The 15,716-nt window shown below is 40.2% G+C and overlaps 1 protein-coding gene across 3 annotated transcripts in view; it reads left to right on the top strand.

The window, feature by feature from the left end:
* Positions 1-15,716, top strand: part of BICC1 (BicC family RNA binding protein 1) — a 354,730-nt gene that overhangs the window by 189,653 nt on the left and 149,361 nt on the right. For all 3 annotated transcript variants that reach the window (XM_073596315.1, XM_073596317.1, XM_073596316.1), the window contains exon 3: positions 2,115-2,184. In XM_073596315.1, coding sequence (XP_073452416.1) covers positions 2,115-2,184 — 70 coding nt within the window. The remainder of the gene's footprint in view (positions 1-2,114; positions 2,185-15,716) is intronic.

Below are 15,716 nucleotides of genomic sequence, written 5' to 3'. Positions count from 1 at the left end.
TGAGGGAGACATGCAAGGAAAATACAGCATTTTTGCTTGCACAAGATTGGATGATAAAATCAGCAGTGCTTCCCCTCATTTCAGAGCTTCCCCTCAGATCTACTGCAATCTACAGCGACTGCACTTAAAAGTGCACTTTCGAGTGTACTTGTAATGCAGAGTGGATTTGTCTTTAGTAAATCAACCCCAATGTCTTGAGGGCATAACTGAACCATTTCACAGTATTTTATTGGGAACCCATACATCATTCTTTTTATCTGCAGTTTTGGCAATCCTTTTTGCTGTCATGTCTCTGCTTGGCTATTGTTTTTTGTGCATAATGCACCAAGGCACTGTAATCAAAAGAAAGACAAGTAGTTAATGTAGAATTGAAGGCAATTTTTTCCCTTTTTGGACAGAGTAAGGGAGGGTTATGTTCCCTGTGTTTCTTTTGGTCATCTGTCAATTGGAGAGATTTGACTTCGCTTTCTGTTCCATAAACACAACAGGAAGCAAGAGGAAATGCCTCTAAAGTGAGAGAAATCCTTGGTAGTTACCAGGGTCACCAGAACTAGCATCCCCTTTGGAATATTCTGCTCTATTCCTTTTCTGGTGGCAACCCAAAATTTGGGGTTTCCTTTTAACTTTCACTTCTGGTCACTAGGACAAATAGAGGGGCAATCTCCCTAATTGTGACACAGGCCGCAAAAAAAAACTTGGTGCTCTAATCCCTCTCCATGCTGTCTAAAAAGGCGTTTTGCCTTTAGATTTAGTTTTTCCTAAATCCATTCTTCTTTTTCTCGATAACTTTTTTTTTTTTTTTTCATTCTGGCCACCTAGTTTGGTATATTGCTTAATATTACCTGTGATTAGTCTTTCACAATATGTATGTACGCTGCTTTGATCTCTTGCAAAATCCATTAGTATTTAATATCTGCCTATAAGAGCAGACTAATAGTCTCATAGTGTTGGGTTAAAGGATTGCCGAACTATCTTTAGTTTTCACTGAGCACTAGTGTTTTAGATGGTAAAATGTATGCTATGAACAGTATGTCATCAAATTATTTGAGTTCTTTTTTCCTTATCAAATATTAAATTGCTTGGCACATCCAAGCTGCATTGAAGGATGTGGAGCGATGTCTCGAGTCTTATCAGTGATTCTTAGTACCACCTAGTTGAGATGTACTTGGTGCCACATTTCTACATCTACAGTGCCTGAAGAATGGAGAATCTAAATATGTTTTTATCTTTTTTCAGCGTTTGCGTAATTGATGTATAATTCACATTTTTTTTCTAGTAGCACTGTGTGAGACAGCGGTCAATTGGCATTTTAATATTAATAATGCTTGCATTATCAGTGTGCATATATTATGCTTTTTTTTTTTTTTTATCTAACTGCCAACCACCATATACAGACAATATGAAGACCATAGAAATGTAATTTTGGAAAGGACATTGAATTTTACTTAACAAAAATAAAATTTCCAGTTTAGATGGAAATAAAATACATAACATACATAAATAATGGGGCCCTACCTCCTACTATACCATGGTAAACCATTTGATTCCTATAGTCTACTGTTCCTAAGTGGATTGGTCCCACAGAGCTAGGTGATTTAAAGTAAATGATCATAAAGAATGATACCTTAGCCATTTTAGTACAAAATTTAGCTCTTCAGAACATTTTGAATGATATCTTATGTCACGTGTATTTTAGTTATACATACCGTGTATTTTGGTATGTGTGTATGCACACACACACGCGTGTGCACAGTTTCTTCTAGCCCTATTTTGTATAAAATTAATAAGATCCCGTAATTCCAACTTGCATCTCTGTGAAAACTTGTGAGTTTTATCCTGTTGTTAATGATTTATAATGGGCTGAAATGGTCACAAATTGATTCCACATGGTGGGAAATGTCTAATATTTATGTGCTAAAATAGTCAGCTTTCTGATATTTACTAGGAAACCGAAATTGGTATCTGATCAAAGCTGTCTGCCTAATCAGATGTTTTATTAAGGCGGTTTCTTAACCAGATTCTGAACTCTAGCTATGATGGTGAGAATTCTGTCTTAATCCAAAAGGGAACTATTAAATTACTAAAGATGCATTATTTTTCATTTCTTTCTGCAGATTATGGAGGAAACAAATACACAGATTGCCTGGCCATCTAAACTGAAGATAGGAGCAAAATCAAAGAAGGGTAATTCTTAACTCCTTTATTTTTTCCTATTTTATCAGTTTTGCCATCTTAAACTAAAAGTGCACCTTGGTGACCTAAATAAAAAGTAAACTTAACTAGCTGGTTGTCTAAATAAATATTAAGAATTTCTACTGTGATTAAATTGCCAATGTCTAGAGCTGCCTAAATTGCCACTAGAGCTACAGAGCCCCCATAAGTCCAAAAACCAGAGTAAATCTAGTATGTGCCTGTATGGCATTTTTCAGGGCTAATGCCTTTATGATACCTGTATATTTGACTTTTATATTCATTCAGTATATAATCTTTGTTTTGCATGTGTATAATAAGTCACAACACCATTTCAGATTTCATCTGTTTATATGACTTATGAAATGGCCTATTGTTCCAGAAGTTTTTGAATAAAAAAAAAAAAAAAAAAACTTTAGTTGGAGACATTTCCAATCTAATCAATGCTAAAGTACATCTGTCATGAGAAAATGTCAGACTGTCATTGCTGGCCGCCTTATGAAAATGCTAGTTGCCTGGCTTTGTCCAGCAATATTGAGTCAGACCCGGAACAAGAATGTAGCTAATGATAGCTGGAGACAGGTCAGAATTCTTCAGCTATGGAAGTGCTCCAAGTAAGTAACTCAGGATGTATTAAACACAGATTATCAGCGTGACAGCCAGAAAACTAACATTTTTAAAAAAAGGATTTCAGCAGTGCAGCCAACATTTTTTTTCCCATATTCTGGAAAACCTTGTTCAATGTTAATGTGCATTTCTGACATTTAAGCCTACTATAACTCAGGTGTTAATTCCTATGCTCTTCAGTGTTCACAATTTTTGATCCGATCCATTGTGTTGCTTGTGATTTTCAACCTGTGCATAGGTGGCCTTTTATATTCCCAATTCTGCAGATATGCCATCTTTCTGCTTCCAAGGGTCCTGGCTGAAATGTTAAATTATCAATATTTTTTCCATTTAGAGAACCTTTTTTTTTTTTTTTTTTTTTTGATCCAATTCATGTGAAATTATGATCCATGCTGTTCTATGTGTGTCCCCATAAAAGCTTCAGACCATGAGTTGAGGCAGTTTAGGTATATTAAACAAACACCCTATGTCTCTAAAACATTAGTACAAGTTATAGCTGTTTACTATGCTTTGGTATCATTAAAAATTGTATTTAATGTTTAATGTGTTAGTAGTTTGCATGGTGTGCAATGACACCCCGGCAAGAAAGATAGCCACCAGTGCCAGGGTGGGCCGAATTACTGACACAATAAAGGCGGCTACTCGGTATCCTCCATTTCAAGGATTCTTTAACTACATGGCAAGATACAGGAAAACATGCTAACCTGTTTCGGCTGAAGCCTTACTCATAGAATGCTTGTACAAACATTAAACACCCACTAAAATAGAAATCCTCTACCTCCAGACAAATTGGAAGAACAGGTGACTATAATTCAAACGAAATAAGCAGCGCAATCTACTCTGTGAATGGCAGAGCAATAAGAAATGATAAATAGAGACCAACCATAATTTGAAAATATTGTATAAAAATAATAGTGGGACAGCCAATGTGGGACTATATACATACTACAGACTACACTACACCACATTTTTTGAGCCACAATTATATACTGTTTGATGGATTGAGTAGCACCCGTGGCACATGACTGTATGCTAGTGCATTTTTTTGTGCTTGCTGCAGTAGCAGCATGTGTTTAATTTGCACCAATAACAGCCAACTGTGGAGAGACCAGTTTTAGTACCAGTCAGAATTGGAGGAAAATAGGCTGGGGGATAACATGCTACCCAAAGTGGGTGCCTGTCTGCTTGAGAATCTGCAGCCTCCTCTCAGGATAGGATGTAAATCTTTATCTTTTGTCTATTATTATTATTATTTTTATTATTACAATTTTTTTCTATTACGGTATATTGTCACATGACAATTGGTCTCCAATTGTTTGTTATTGCTCTTCTAATCAGAGTAGATTGTGCTGCTTAATTCGTTTTCATTATACTCACCTGTTCTACCTAATTGTCTGTCTGAAGGGAGAGGATTTCTTTTTGTGAATGTTTAATGTTCGTATAAACATGCTATGAGTAAGGCTACTTTTACACATAAGATAGACATCAATGCATCTCTATGAAATGATCATCCATTTACTTCCGCTTCCGTTAACACCTGGTTTTTGGAACGGATCAAAGCCCCATTTTTCCTCCATCAAAAACAGATCGGACGAAAAACGGATGTAAACGGATATACAGACTCATTTTTGCATGAAATAATGGCTTCGGAACTCAAGTGGTTAAGGACTCTACTTGGTGGATGTATAAACTGATGTTAAAATAGATGAAAAACTGATCTAAACGTCATCCATTTTTTTTTCAAAAAATGTGACTGTACTTATAAAACGGTCCGCATGTGTGAAAGGGGCCTAAGGCTTCAGATTAAATGCTTTAGCTGTATCTTGCCATGTAGTTCATAAAGATGGATGATACAGAGTAGTCAGCTTGATTTGTATCAGTGCATTATTGCGCCAACTCAAAGGCACTTTGGCCAGAGCACCAGTTTCCAGTCCCTCAGGTAATTGCGGTACAGGTTTTTTTTTTTGTCTTCCTGGGCTGACATTACACCACGTTGGGTACTAGTCACCTTTTGTCTTTTCCAGATGTTATTTTTGCTTCAGGCCCACAGGGAGAGAGGGTTAGGGCATTCGATGCCTCCAGTATGTGTTTTCCAGACTCCAATCATACTCGTGTAGTCACAGTGTAGAAAGCAAACCTGGCCATTGTGTATTGCAGAAATAAGGACCATCAGGCAAACATGGCTGCACGATCTTCAGAGCTCCACAGTCAGGCAGTGGGTACCTTCATGTATCCCCTCCAAGGGAGAAGAAGGATACTCTGAGGGTCAGACTCCTTCCCCTTTAGCAGGACTTCTTCCTCCTAGGCCAGACAGGACGGCTTCAGAATATGTTAGGCCCAAACAGGTTTCTGTCCTAACCAGTAAAAATCACTACGCATACACCTTCAGGCCACAGCCCGGGGAGAGAAAGGCCTCACCAGGCCACTCCCCAAATATATCCCCCCCAGCTTGCACCACTGGCAATAGACCTCCTAGTGGTTGCCCATGGGTAATATATAACTATACATCAGCATTGCTACAGCTCCCCTGTCTGTTGCCGAAGGTGCCAGTGACACCTACTGGCAGCGTCCAGGAACAGTAGCAACACTGAATTTTAGGGGAAAACCAAGTGAGATACTACAAATTAGCCTGGGAAAATTGCTATCCGCAGAACTAAATGTCATTAGTCATCTGCTTATGGCAGGGTGACTACTGGTACATCAAGAAAATCCAGTTGCCAATGGCAGCCATTCATATTCCTTTCTACTTGTTACTTGTTTTCTGGAGGAAATATGATTTGTAGCTACGGGAAACTGCACCATTTATGTCTAAATCTATTTGGTCATTTTCTCATTTATCTATACCTGCACTGTACTTTATATCTATAGTTTTCAGACTAAACCAAGCAATTTGCTTTTTGGGCTGTAGAATTATTAGATTTACTAAATCCACCAGAAGATGAAAGGCTTCTCTATGCGTGTTGGTATTTCATGGAGCCTGGAACAATAAGACTATTTAACTTCCATTCACGTAATTTATAAGCTGAATTTACATACATGTTTTATGCTAAATTAAAGCTTCTTAAAAATCAGGTTTGCTTAATTTAAATTACTTCATGGAAGAACTTTATAAACAAGCAGCTAAACATTTGTTTTAATCTAAGCACCTATTTTTGTGGTCTTAGAGCAATTCTGTCCTTTAAAAATGTGAAGATTCTTTCCCTAAACTTTAGGAGTTTATTGTACTGTTTATGCCTATGCTATCTTCTGTGGGACATTAACAGGAAACCTGTGTTCTTCTAAAATCTCTATTTGAGGACCCCCTCTACCTTTCCCCACTTAGCAGCTTGGGCCTCAGGATGTCCCAGTCAGACACAGAGTACTTCTTTATGAAAGGCTGGAGGGAGTATAGTATCTACAGCCATATTTTTGTTTCCTTCATTGTCCGTTAAGGGTCACAGAAATGTAGTAATTCATGGACCTATGTTTGTTATGCATCTGCATTGGCAACCAAGTAAAAGAGAAAAAAAAAGCACTCCACTGTAAAACCCCACCTTTTAACCATCATAATTCAGTTTTCCATAGTTTCCGAAGTAGTTGGGAACTTCTTTTACACAGCTTTGCTAAGAAAAACTAATTTTTTACTGTTGTTTTTTTTTTTTTTTTTTTTTTCCTCTATCAACATTCTCGGCACTTTTGATGTTTTTTATTTTTAATAACGATGTCTATAAAGCTGTTTGAGCTGATCTCTTCACAGCAAGGATCCTGTGTTTCCTCAGCAGCAGTTAGAGGACGTACGCAGATACTTATGGAACAAAGATTGTAGGGGTCTGCCTGGAGTGTGACATTTGGGCACTGGGCTCTGCCTTTAGCACCTTTTAAACCTTAATGTACTGTTAGCCATTGGTTGTCATCCACATTATTGTTAATCTGTTTTTCTTTCATTATAGCAGTCTCCTTTAGTGGTGCTACCTGCCCTTCTATTGAAGCTTCTTTCCTTGTGCCTTTCCTTGTTGGTAACAATTTCCATTATTGCTCCCCCAAATCTACTCCTGTCCAGGCATTGAGTTGTTTGGATTTTCTTCTAGTAAAATTTTCACATCCATTGAATTTCTCAGTGGCTGTTGCCCACCTCTCAGTTGGATTGCTTTAGGACATCACAACTGTCCAGGAATCACTACATTTCTTTGTCCCTCAATGGACGATAAAGATAGTAAGGTTCTTGTACCTACCATAAAATCTAATTCTTGAAGTCCATTGAGTGATACAGGTCCCACCACTCTGTGTTTATTGGCCCTATGTACTTTTTGATCATAAAACTGAAGGGTGATGCTTAAAGGTGGGGTTATATTGGGCAGGCCTTCAACAGTTTTTTTATTTATTTTTTTTAACGTTTGCTAGTGTCCACCTCCTGAAGACAATTTCTTATAACTAATTTCTCCCATAATTACTACATTCCTGTGTCCCTCAATAAACAAGAAAAGATTTTAAAGTACGTACAGAAATTATTTCTGGTTGGAGTCCCACATATGACAATGATTAGTTCACATTATATTTACTGCAAAAGGGTTTAGTAAATAGTCCCATAATATCAAGCAAGGGGTGCATAAACCTAAAAGAAATCCTACCCAGATTTACATTTTTTATTAAAGCAAACTGTTAGGCAGGGTTTACACTTATGCGAATTGAATGCGAGTTTCCCTGCATCCAATTCGCATGACAGAGTGTTACCAGCTCTCATTGAAGCCGGTTCACACATCTCCGAGGCGGCTCCAGAGCGCACTGCACAAGGGTCCTGTGCATCTTTGGCTCCAATTTCAAGTTCGAATTCAGGCAAAAACTTGGACCTGATACACCCCTGAAACGGAGAATGGCAACGCATTGGACCCCCTGCTGCGAGCCGCTCCGCAAACAGTGTCAACTCAGCCATGCATATGTGTTCTCTATTTCTAATAACTTAGTGGTAAGCTGACATGTATGAGAATAGTAACAGCAAAAGTGAAAAGTAATGTTGTAAACATGTCCTTGCTATCTAGTAAATGTGCCTGAATCACAAGACTGAATGGACAGCATTGCATATCCTTTAAATAGTTCATGATTGTGTTTCAAACTGTGTATTTAGCTGTTTGCCTGGAGTTCAACTTTAATGTGCAATTAGCCTTTTCAATGTCAAAAATTGTTACAATTGGGTGACCCTAAATTTGACCGTGAATTAGAAAATCAGGGATTTCTTCCAGTCTTGAACAGTAAAAAAAAAAAACATGATATTTACACCTGATTGCAGAAAGTCCTCTCTTGACCAGCTGTGCTTTTGTATACTTTTTAAGCAGCACAATGGTTTACTTAGTCTTTTTATTCAAGAATTTGTAGGGGTGGTAATATGTTGGCTGTGTTTAATGCCATGTTCTAGAATTGAGCAATCAAAATATTTCCTCTATGCCTTAATGTGAAAAGCGACAATTTAATGAGGTGATACTTTATTGTTTCAGTGTTCATTGGGACAATCAGTTTTAGGCACATGTGGATCAAGAATTATTCTGCATTACGCATTGTTTTAAATGGCTGTTCATTCTGCAAAACGTAATTGTTCAGTGAAGGGCTATTTTTCCCTTGTGATGTAAATTGCAATGGTTATTTGAACACAGAAACATGATGTTAGTTATGACTATATAACTTAGGTGTTTTTTGTGGGTCATCACAATTGCGCAGGAGAACGGTTTAATTTCGGGATAGGATCCTGCTTGCCAGTTCTACTCTAAGTACTTTTTCCAGAGACACCTCATAACTTATGCACTGATTCTTGGGAGCCTTACATCAAGAAGGTTTGGGAGTGAGACCAAGGTGCGCCCACGCTCTACATGCTGAGAACTTTATATTTTCCAGTAAGCTTTTCTTTCTCACTGTTTGTTTTGCTTAAACTATTCTTGACACCTACTGACAGTGGATGCAGCCATGTAACATAAAACGTTCTACCTTAGGCTGACCAATACACCTACAGGTTTTAGCTAGCAATGTGATCAATTTGAATGCTGGAAGTAAGACGTGGGTAATGTGTTACAGCTGTAACTGATAACAAGTATGAGGTCTGTTGAAAAGAGAACAGACTTTTTATTGTGCTTGCACCAATTCCTATTTGAGTCAAGACTAATATGAATACCTGGAGACTGGGTGATCATTTATGCTGTAGGCAGATCCTGTGACACTGTAATTATTGTAAAAAAAAACCCCCAAAACATCTGTGTACCTTTTTTTTTTTTTTTTTTTTTTTTTTTTTTTTTTTTTTTTTTCCTAATCAATATACAGCGGTCACATGACCCAGATCTTTCCCAGCCTGTCTGCAGGTAAAAATAAGCAGGAGGAGCCTCTAGTCCTCTGCTGCTGGTTACATGTTCAAAATCAAACAGCCTTTGGAATACAGAGAAAAAAAAAAAACTAAAAACATCTCAAACTGTTTTAAAATTGCATACACATATATATTTTAAATGTAATTTATTATTTTGAGGAAATAACATGGTGTGGATGGACTTCTGCCAGTCACAGGATATGTCGCGCTCCTCCAGCTTGTATCTCGGAGTTTGAGGGAGGGGAAGCCACCAATAAACTACATGCAATATCCTGCCCCCATTGTTTTTAACTGGTTAGTGGGCGAGCAGGAGGGAGGGAGTGGGTGGTGATTTACCACTGTGTATACACCCACATGTGTGACTCTATAGTCACATAGGCTGCTCAGATGTGATGGGGAGCAAATGCTCAGGATAGAAAGTCACTGAAAATGAAGCATGTGCATAGTTGCTACCAAAGCATCAAAATCCCTAGCTGAATTGGGGACATGAACAGAAAGTGGAGATAGAGGGCAGCAAGATCAACCAGTTTTTTTTGCAGAATATAGAAAATGAATCGACCTGAATGAACAGCATGTAATTGGCATTTAGCCCTCATTCACACCAGTGCGGCTTTGAAATTGCACGACGTCAGTGCCAATTTATCTGAAGCAATTTGCACTGCCGATTTCATTGCAACTTCATACAACAGAAGTCTATGCAAGTCACAATGAAATTGGTAAAAAATAGTGCAGGAACCTTTTTAAAAGTCGCTGCGACATGAGTCTTGGCAATTTGAATGGTCCTGTTGCCGACAATGGGGTGCGACTTGCATCACGATTTACACTGGTGTGAACTGGGGCTTATTGATAGGTTTTTTTTTTTTTTTTTTTTTTTTTTTTTTTTTTAGGCTGTGGGTTGAGTGACACCTTAAAGTGTCACTCAACCCATAACCGTAAAATCTGTCTGTATATGCAGTAAAGCATGTTTGTTATACTCACTGTGGAATTGTTTTTTTAACCTACCTGTATAAAAACATTTACCCTAATCTGCTTTTAAATATTGTGATAGGTTAATCTTTAAATGTGGAAAAATATATCTTCCTTCTAGGCTTTTTTTTTTTTTGTGAACTGCGTTCATTTCAAGATGCAAAGCAATGATTTCATGCACTGTTATATTATACCCTCTTTTTTTTTTTTGACAATACGGAAGAAATGACACCCCGCCACAATGCAAAGCAGTAAACACGCAGCCTGCACAACAGTGCAAATCCGCCGCCCCCCCCCCCAAATAACCCAGCACACAGCCACCAATGTCCAAACTGCCGGCAACAAAAGTCAGCACAACCCCAAGTGAAAATGTCCAAATTGGGCCCAAACTGTCAACATCCCTTGTGGCCACCACCACAGTCGAGCACCACCTCAACCCTCCTGGGCACGGAGCCCACCAGAGCCCCACAGATCACCACCAGAGCCCTCCCCCACCCCTCTGTAGACAACAGCCTGTTGCTGTAACTGCTCAAAAAGTGTTGGGTGAACAAATGTTTGTCTTTTACCTAAAGTCCATTTAAAAGTACGTGTTTATTTTAGATTACCCTGTCCACAGGGTGACAACACTGAGATATTATTGCAGAATGGACAGTATTGTCACCTATTACAGGAAGTGTGCAGAATGACAGAGAAATGATTTTATCAACCTGCTGCTTTTTCTGTCACTGTTCTTATAATTTAATCTTTTATTATACGTTATAAAGATATACAAACAAAAGTCGTCAAATCTCATCTAAACATTATTCATTCTTACAAATATCAAAATCCCCTTTCCCACCTACCCCCCTTGTTGATCTGTTCTCCTCTAAATCTTTCTATTTTAACATATTTCTACCATTGCCTGCGAATATTTTTTTGACAATTTAAACATTCTCCATTTCGCCCAGGTTGCCCTATAGTTTTCGATCCGTCCCTGTTCCACACCGCACAGGTACTCCATATTGCTAATATGGTCCACTCGCTGTAACCTCTCTTAAATACCTGGCTTCTTGGTACTCAGCCTTTTTTTTAGGGATAAGACCTTTTGCTGCGTTGAGCAGAAATGGAACTAGAGAATTTTTATATTGTTTCCTTGTTTTGGTTGTTCCAGGGATGTTGAGGAATCCTTTCTCCTGGCACCAAAATGCTATTAATGTTTTTCATCCAGCATTTTTTTCCAGCGTTTTTTTTGGAGCTTATAAAAAAAAATGCTATTGTGCATGGAGCTTAATACTGTGTATGTATGCTTAAATCAGAGATGTCTCTTGACAGCATCATCACATGTAAGGTCCAAGTAAAATCCAGACTTTTTTTTTTTTTTTAGCTACTCCAGATCAACTTTTAATGGGTCCTGTCTTTTGTAATGAGTTGCAGGCAACCCACTAATAAATGTGTTCCTGCAAATTTGTGTGACCGAGCGCTTTTAAATATGACAGCAAAACTGTAACATAACCTCACAGTCCCTTTATTGCCTCTTTAGTGCATAGTTTGACATTTTCTCACCTAAGTTGGCAGCAGTACGATTGCTGTGCATGTATCCTTCACACAAATGGCGATTGGCCTCTGCATGTTAAAGAATTTGACAAGTGAACTAACAGACTTCATGCTAAAGAAATCATTCTAACTGGATGCGTTTTTGTTCATATTGGCTATGAAAGTGACAAGCGGTGTTTTACTGCTTTTGAAACCTCCAAAGTTTTTTTTCTTTGGGATGTTGAATTGCTTTCCTGTTTATTTTTTGCCACCAGCATTTGTCCAGCAATAGAATAATATAAATGTCAGAGCTTTAATAATAATAATTGACAAATGGACTGTGTTCTGTTGGTAATCATAAAGCATCTTCTATAAGTATGAAAAGCCAAATCCTTTTTATTTTAGATAGCAGTCAGATAGGGTTGGCTCATGTGTCTCATTTGTGGATATGTTCCTATACTTCCCTTAGGCTCTTTTTCCACTACTGCGACTTGTTTTACGTCTTGACACATGTCAAGTCGCATGACAAGTCAAAACCCATGTATTTCAATGGTCCCCGTTCTAATTGGTGCGACTCAAGTCGCAGCGTCTCCAAAAAAGGTTCTTGCACTACTTTGTTCCGTCTTCGGTGCGACTTGTTCTACATAGAAAGGTATTAAGTCGCAATGCAGTCGCATGTACATGTCTGACACCGCGACTTTGTTTCGACTTCCTCGGAAATTTACGGAACCACATGATCTCTGCTCCTCCCAAATATATCACTTCCTATATTGATGTACGTGAGTGTGGAAGACAGGAAGGGGAAATAACTAAGCAGTATAAGGAATTACAGCACTCTGGCTAAATCACAGAACATCAAAGTCGCTTTTAAAGTCGCAACATAAATCGCATTGTAAATCGCGCGACTTTGGGGACGCAATAGTGGAAACATAGCCTTACTGAAAAACGTCTCTGGGATAGCAAATGAGGGTAAATCCTTTCCAAAGGGACACTGAAAGCCACCTAATGTCCTTCCTTAGTAGAGTACCAACACCTTACAATGTCTCTTCACCTCATTTGGAGGGGGGGAAGTGAAATCTGATGGCTTCTCATAAAAGCACTAAAAATACCACACTCCTTTGTGGTAGGTGCAGCTCCTCAGCTAATGACTTAATCGCATAATTTTTCTTTCATTCCACTAGCCTCATTTATTACCCCTAAATCTAGTAAACTGTGCACTACCGGTGGGCAGTGGACAACGGGACCTTCCTGTTCACTGTTATTAGTTGATTGAGATTCAGATATCAAAATTAAAACCATGAACGCTAGAAAATGTATATTTTTTGCTATAAATGCAACAATCATCACTACTTTAAAACAATGTGAATTTTCTAAAAGCTGTGTCACACTTTTAGGCCCCTTTCACACTTGTGCTACGTCAAAGCCGTATCGATTTTGCGGCCGCGATTTTGACAAAACAGTCGTACAACTGTGGATCCGACTTTGCCCTGCTACTTGCAGTCTCGCTTTAAAGCGGGATTCCGGCCAGCTAAAATATTTTTTTAAAGTCAGCAGGTACAAACACTGTAGCTGCTGACTTTAAATAAGTAGACTTGCCTGTCCCGGGTGCCCGCGATGTCGGCCGCCCGAGGCCGACCCGTCTCTCGGGTCCCGGCACCGCCATCCTAGGTAAGGAAACAGGCAGTGGAGCCTTGCGGCTTCACTGCCAGTTTCCTACTGCGCACGCACGAGCGATCTGTGAATAGCCCCTAGGTTTTCTGGGAACACACACAGTTCCCAGAAGGCAACGGGGCCGCTCAGCTAGGAGCAGAACAAGCCGCTGAATAAGAACAGGCAGATTAGGAAGACTGCCTAGCAACAAGGGTTCAGGTAAGTTTAAACTTTTTTTTTTTTTTCAAATTGTGTTGTTTTTTTTTTTTTTTTTTTTTTTTTATTTTTTTTAGGATTTTTGGTGCAATTTTTTTTTTCAGGGTGGCCCTCCACTTTAATGAACAGGGATCCTACTTTGAGCCCCGACAATACCAAGCACTGTCTGGTATGAATCTTTAGGGGGAACTCCATGCCAATTTAAAAAAGGCATGGGTTCACCCTCCAAGAGCATACCAGGCCCTTTTAGTGTGGCATGGATTTTATGGGAACCCCCACGCCGAAAAAAGCGGCGTGGGGGGCCCCCCATATCCATACCAGACCCTTATCTGAGCACACAGCCCGGCAGGTCAGGAATGGGGGTGGGGACGAGCGAGTGAACAGTACCAGGCCGCATGCCCTGAACATGGGGGGGTGGGTGCTTTGGGGCAGGGGGGCTCAGCGCCCCCCCACCCCCAAAGCACCTTGTCCCCATGTTGATAAGGACAAGGGCATCTTCCTGACAACCCTGGCCGTTGATTATCAGGGTCTGCAGGCGGGGTGCTTATCAGAATCTGGAAGCCCCTTTAACAAGGTGGCCCCCAGATCCCCGCCCCCCTCCCACCTTATGTGAAATAAGTATCATCGGGTACATTGTATCCTTACCCATTCACCTAAAAAGAAAAGTGTCAAATATAACGCAGAACACATGTTTTTAAAGTAATTTATTAGGCAGCTCCGGGTCTCTTTAGGGCAGCCTTGGGGTCTCTTCTGACTTCTCCGGCTCTTGTAGCAATGTCTTCTGCCTCCTCTGCCAATGTCTTCGGCCTCTGCTGGTTCTTCTCCCCTCAGGGTTTTCTCCGCTGATGTCTTCTAGCCCTCTCCAGTTCTTCTCACTCTGTCCGCTACCTTCTGCCCCTGCTGGGTCTACTCCGCTATCTTCTCACTCTTTTCTTCTGATGTTGACTCAACGCTCTCTCCCGCTCTAATGCCGGGTGCGCTGTGTGCCACTACTTATATTGGCATGGGGCGGGGTCACCCGGAGCTGCCTAATAAATTACTTCAAAAACGTCTTCTGTGTGTTATTTTTGACACTTTTTTGGTGAATGGGTAGGGGTACAATGTACCCGATACTCATTCACATAGGGTGGGGGGGCGGGGATCTGGGGGACCTTGCTAAAGGTGGCTTCCAGATTCCGATAAGCACCCCGCCAGCAGACCCCGTGACCAATGGCCAGGGTTGTTGGGAAAAGGCCCTTGTCCTCAATATGAGGACAAGGTGCTTTGGGGGTGGGGGCGCCAAGCCCCCCCCCGCCCTAAAGCACCCACCCCCTCATGTTGAGGGCATGAGGCCTTGTACAGTTCAGGGGGGATGCTTACTCGTCCCCACCCCCTTTCCTGACCTGCTGGGCTGTGTGCTCGGATAAGGGTCTGGTATGTATTTGGGGGGACTCCCCACACCATTTTTTCTGTGTGGGGGTTCCCCTTAAAATCCATGCCAGACTGAAGGGCCTGGTATGCTCTTGGAGGGGGCACCCATGCGTGTTTTTTTTTTTTTTTTTAATTGGCGAGTTCCCCTTCAAGATCATCAGAGCACAAGTCGCATGCCAGAGTCGGATCACTTAAGAATGCGATCCAACTTCAGTGATATTCAATGGGCTGAAGTAGGATCAAAGTCGGACCAGTCCCCAAGTAGGGACTACTTTGAAGTCGGCACCACTTGAAGTCGTACTAATATGAATGGTAGTCATTGGAAATCATGGGGAATGACTTGTCATACGACTTTGCAGTCCCAAATCGTAGGACAAGTCGTACAAGTGTGAAAGGGACCTTAGGCTGCATTCAAACCTGAGTATTTCAAAGGCGTGCATTTTTACCGTGATTTTGCCGCAATTTTGTTCAGGTCACCAATGTAAAAGGCAGAAAAATGTCTGTAATCTGCCCCAAAGAAGCTCATGTTCTTTTTTGAGCTTAGGGCGGTTTTCAAGCATTTTGCTTCAGGTGACAAAACGCTCAGATGTGAACAGGTGCCATTGAAATGAATGGGATTTTGCTTGTTGGGCGTTTTTTTCAGGCGCGTTTTATGAGCGGAAAATGCTCAGGTGTGAATACAGCCTTATTGATCTCCATTTTGTATCCCCTTGATTAAAATCTGTTCAAAAGAATAGTCATACCTTCAATGGAAATTATATACTTTTAAAATGAAATCTAGGGACACGTTACTAACCATGACCACTTTTAACCCCCACCCCCA

The sequence above is a fragment of the Aquarana catesbeiana genome, linkage group LG08 (genome assembly GCF_042186555.1).
Source record: "Aquarana catesbeiana isolate 2022-GZ linkage group LG08, ASM4218655v1, whole genome shotgun sequence".
NCBI lineage: Eukaryota > Metazoa > Chordata > Amphibia > Anura > Ranidae > Aquarana > Aquarana catesbeiana.
The sequence above is the reverse complement of the archived record's forward strand: the minus strand, read 5'-3'. Positions and strand labels throughout refer to the sequence as shown.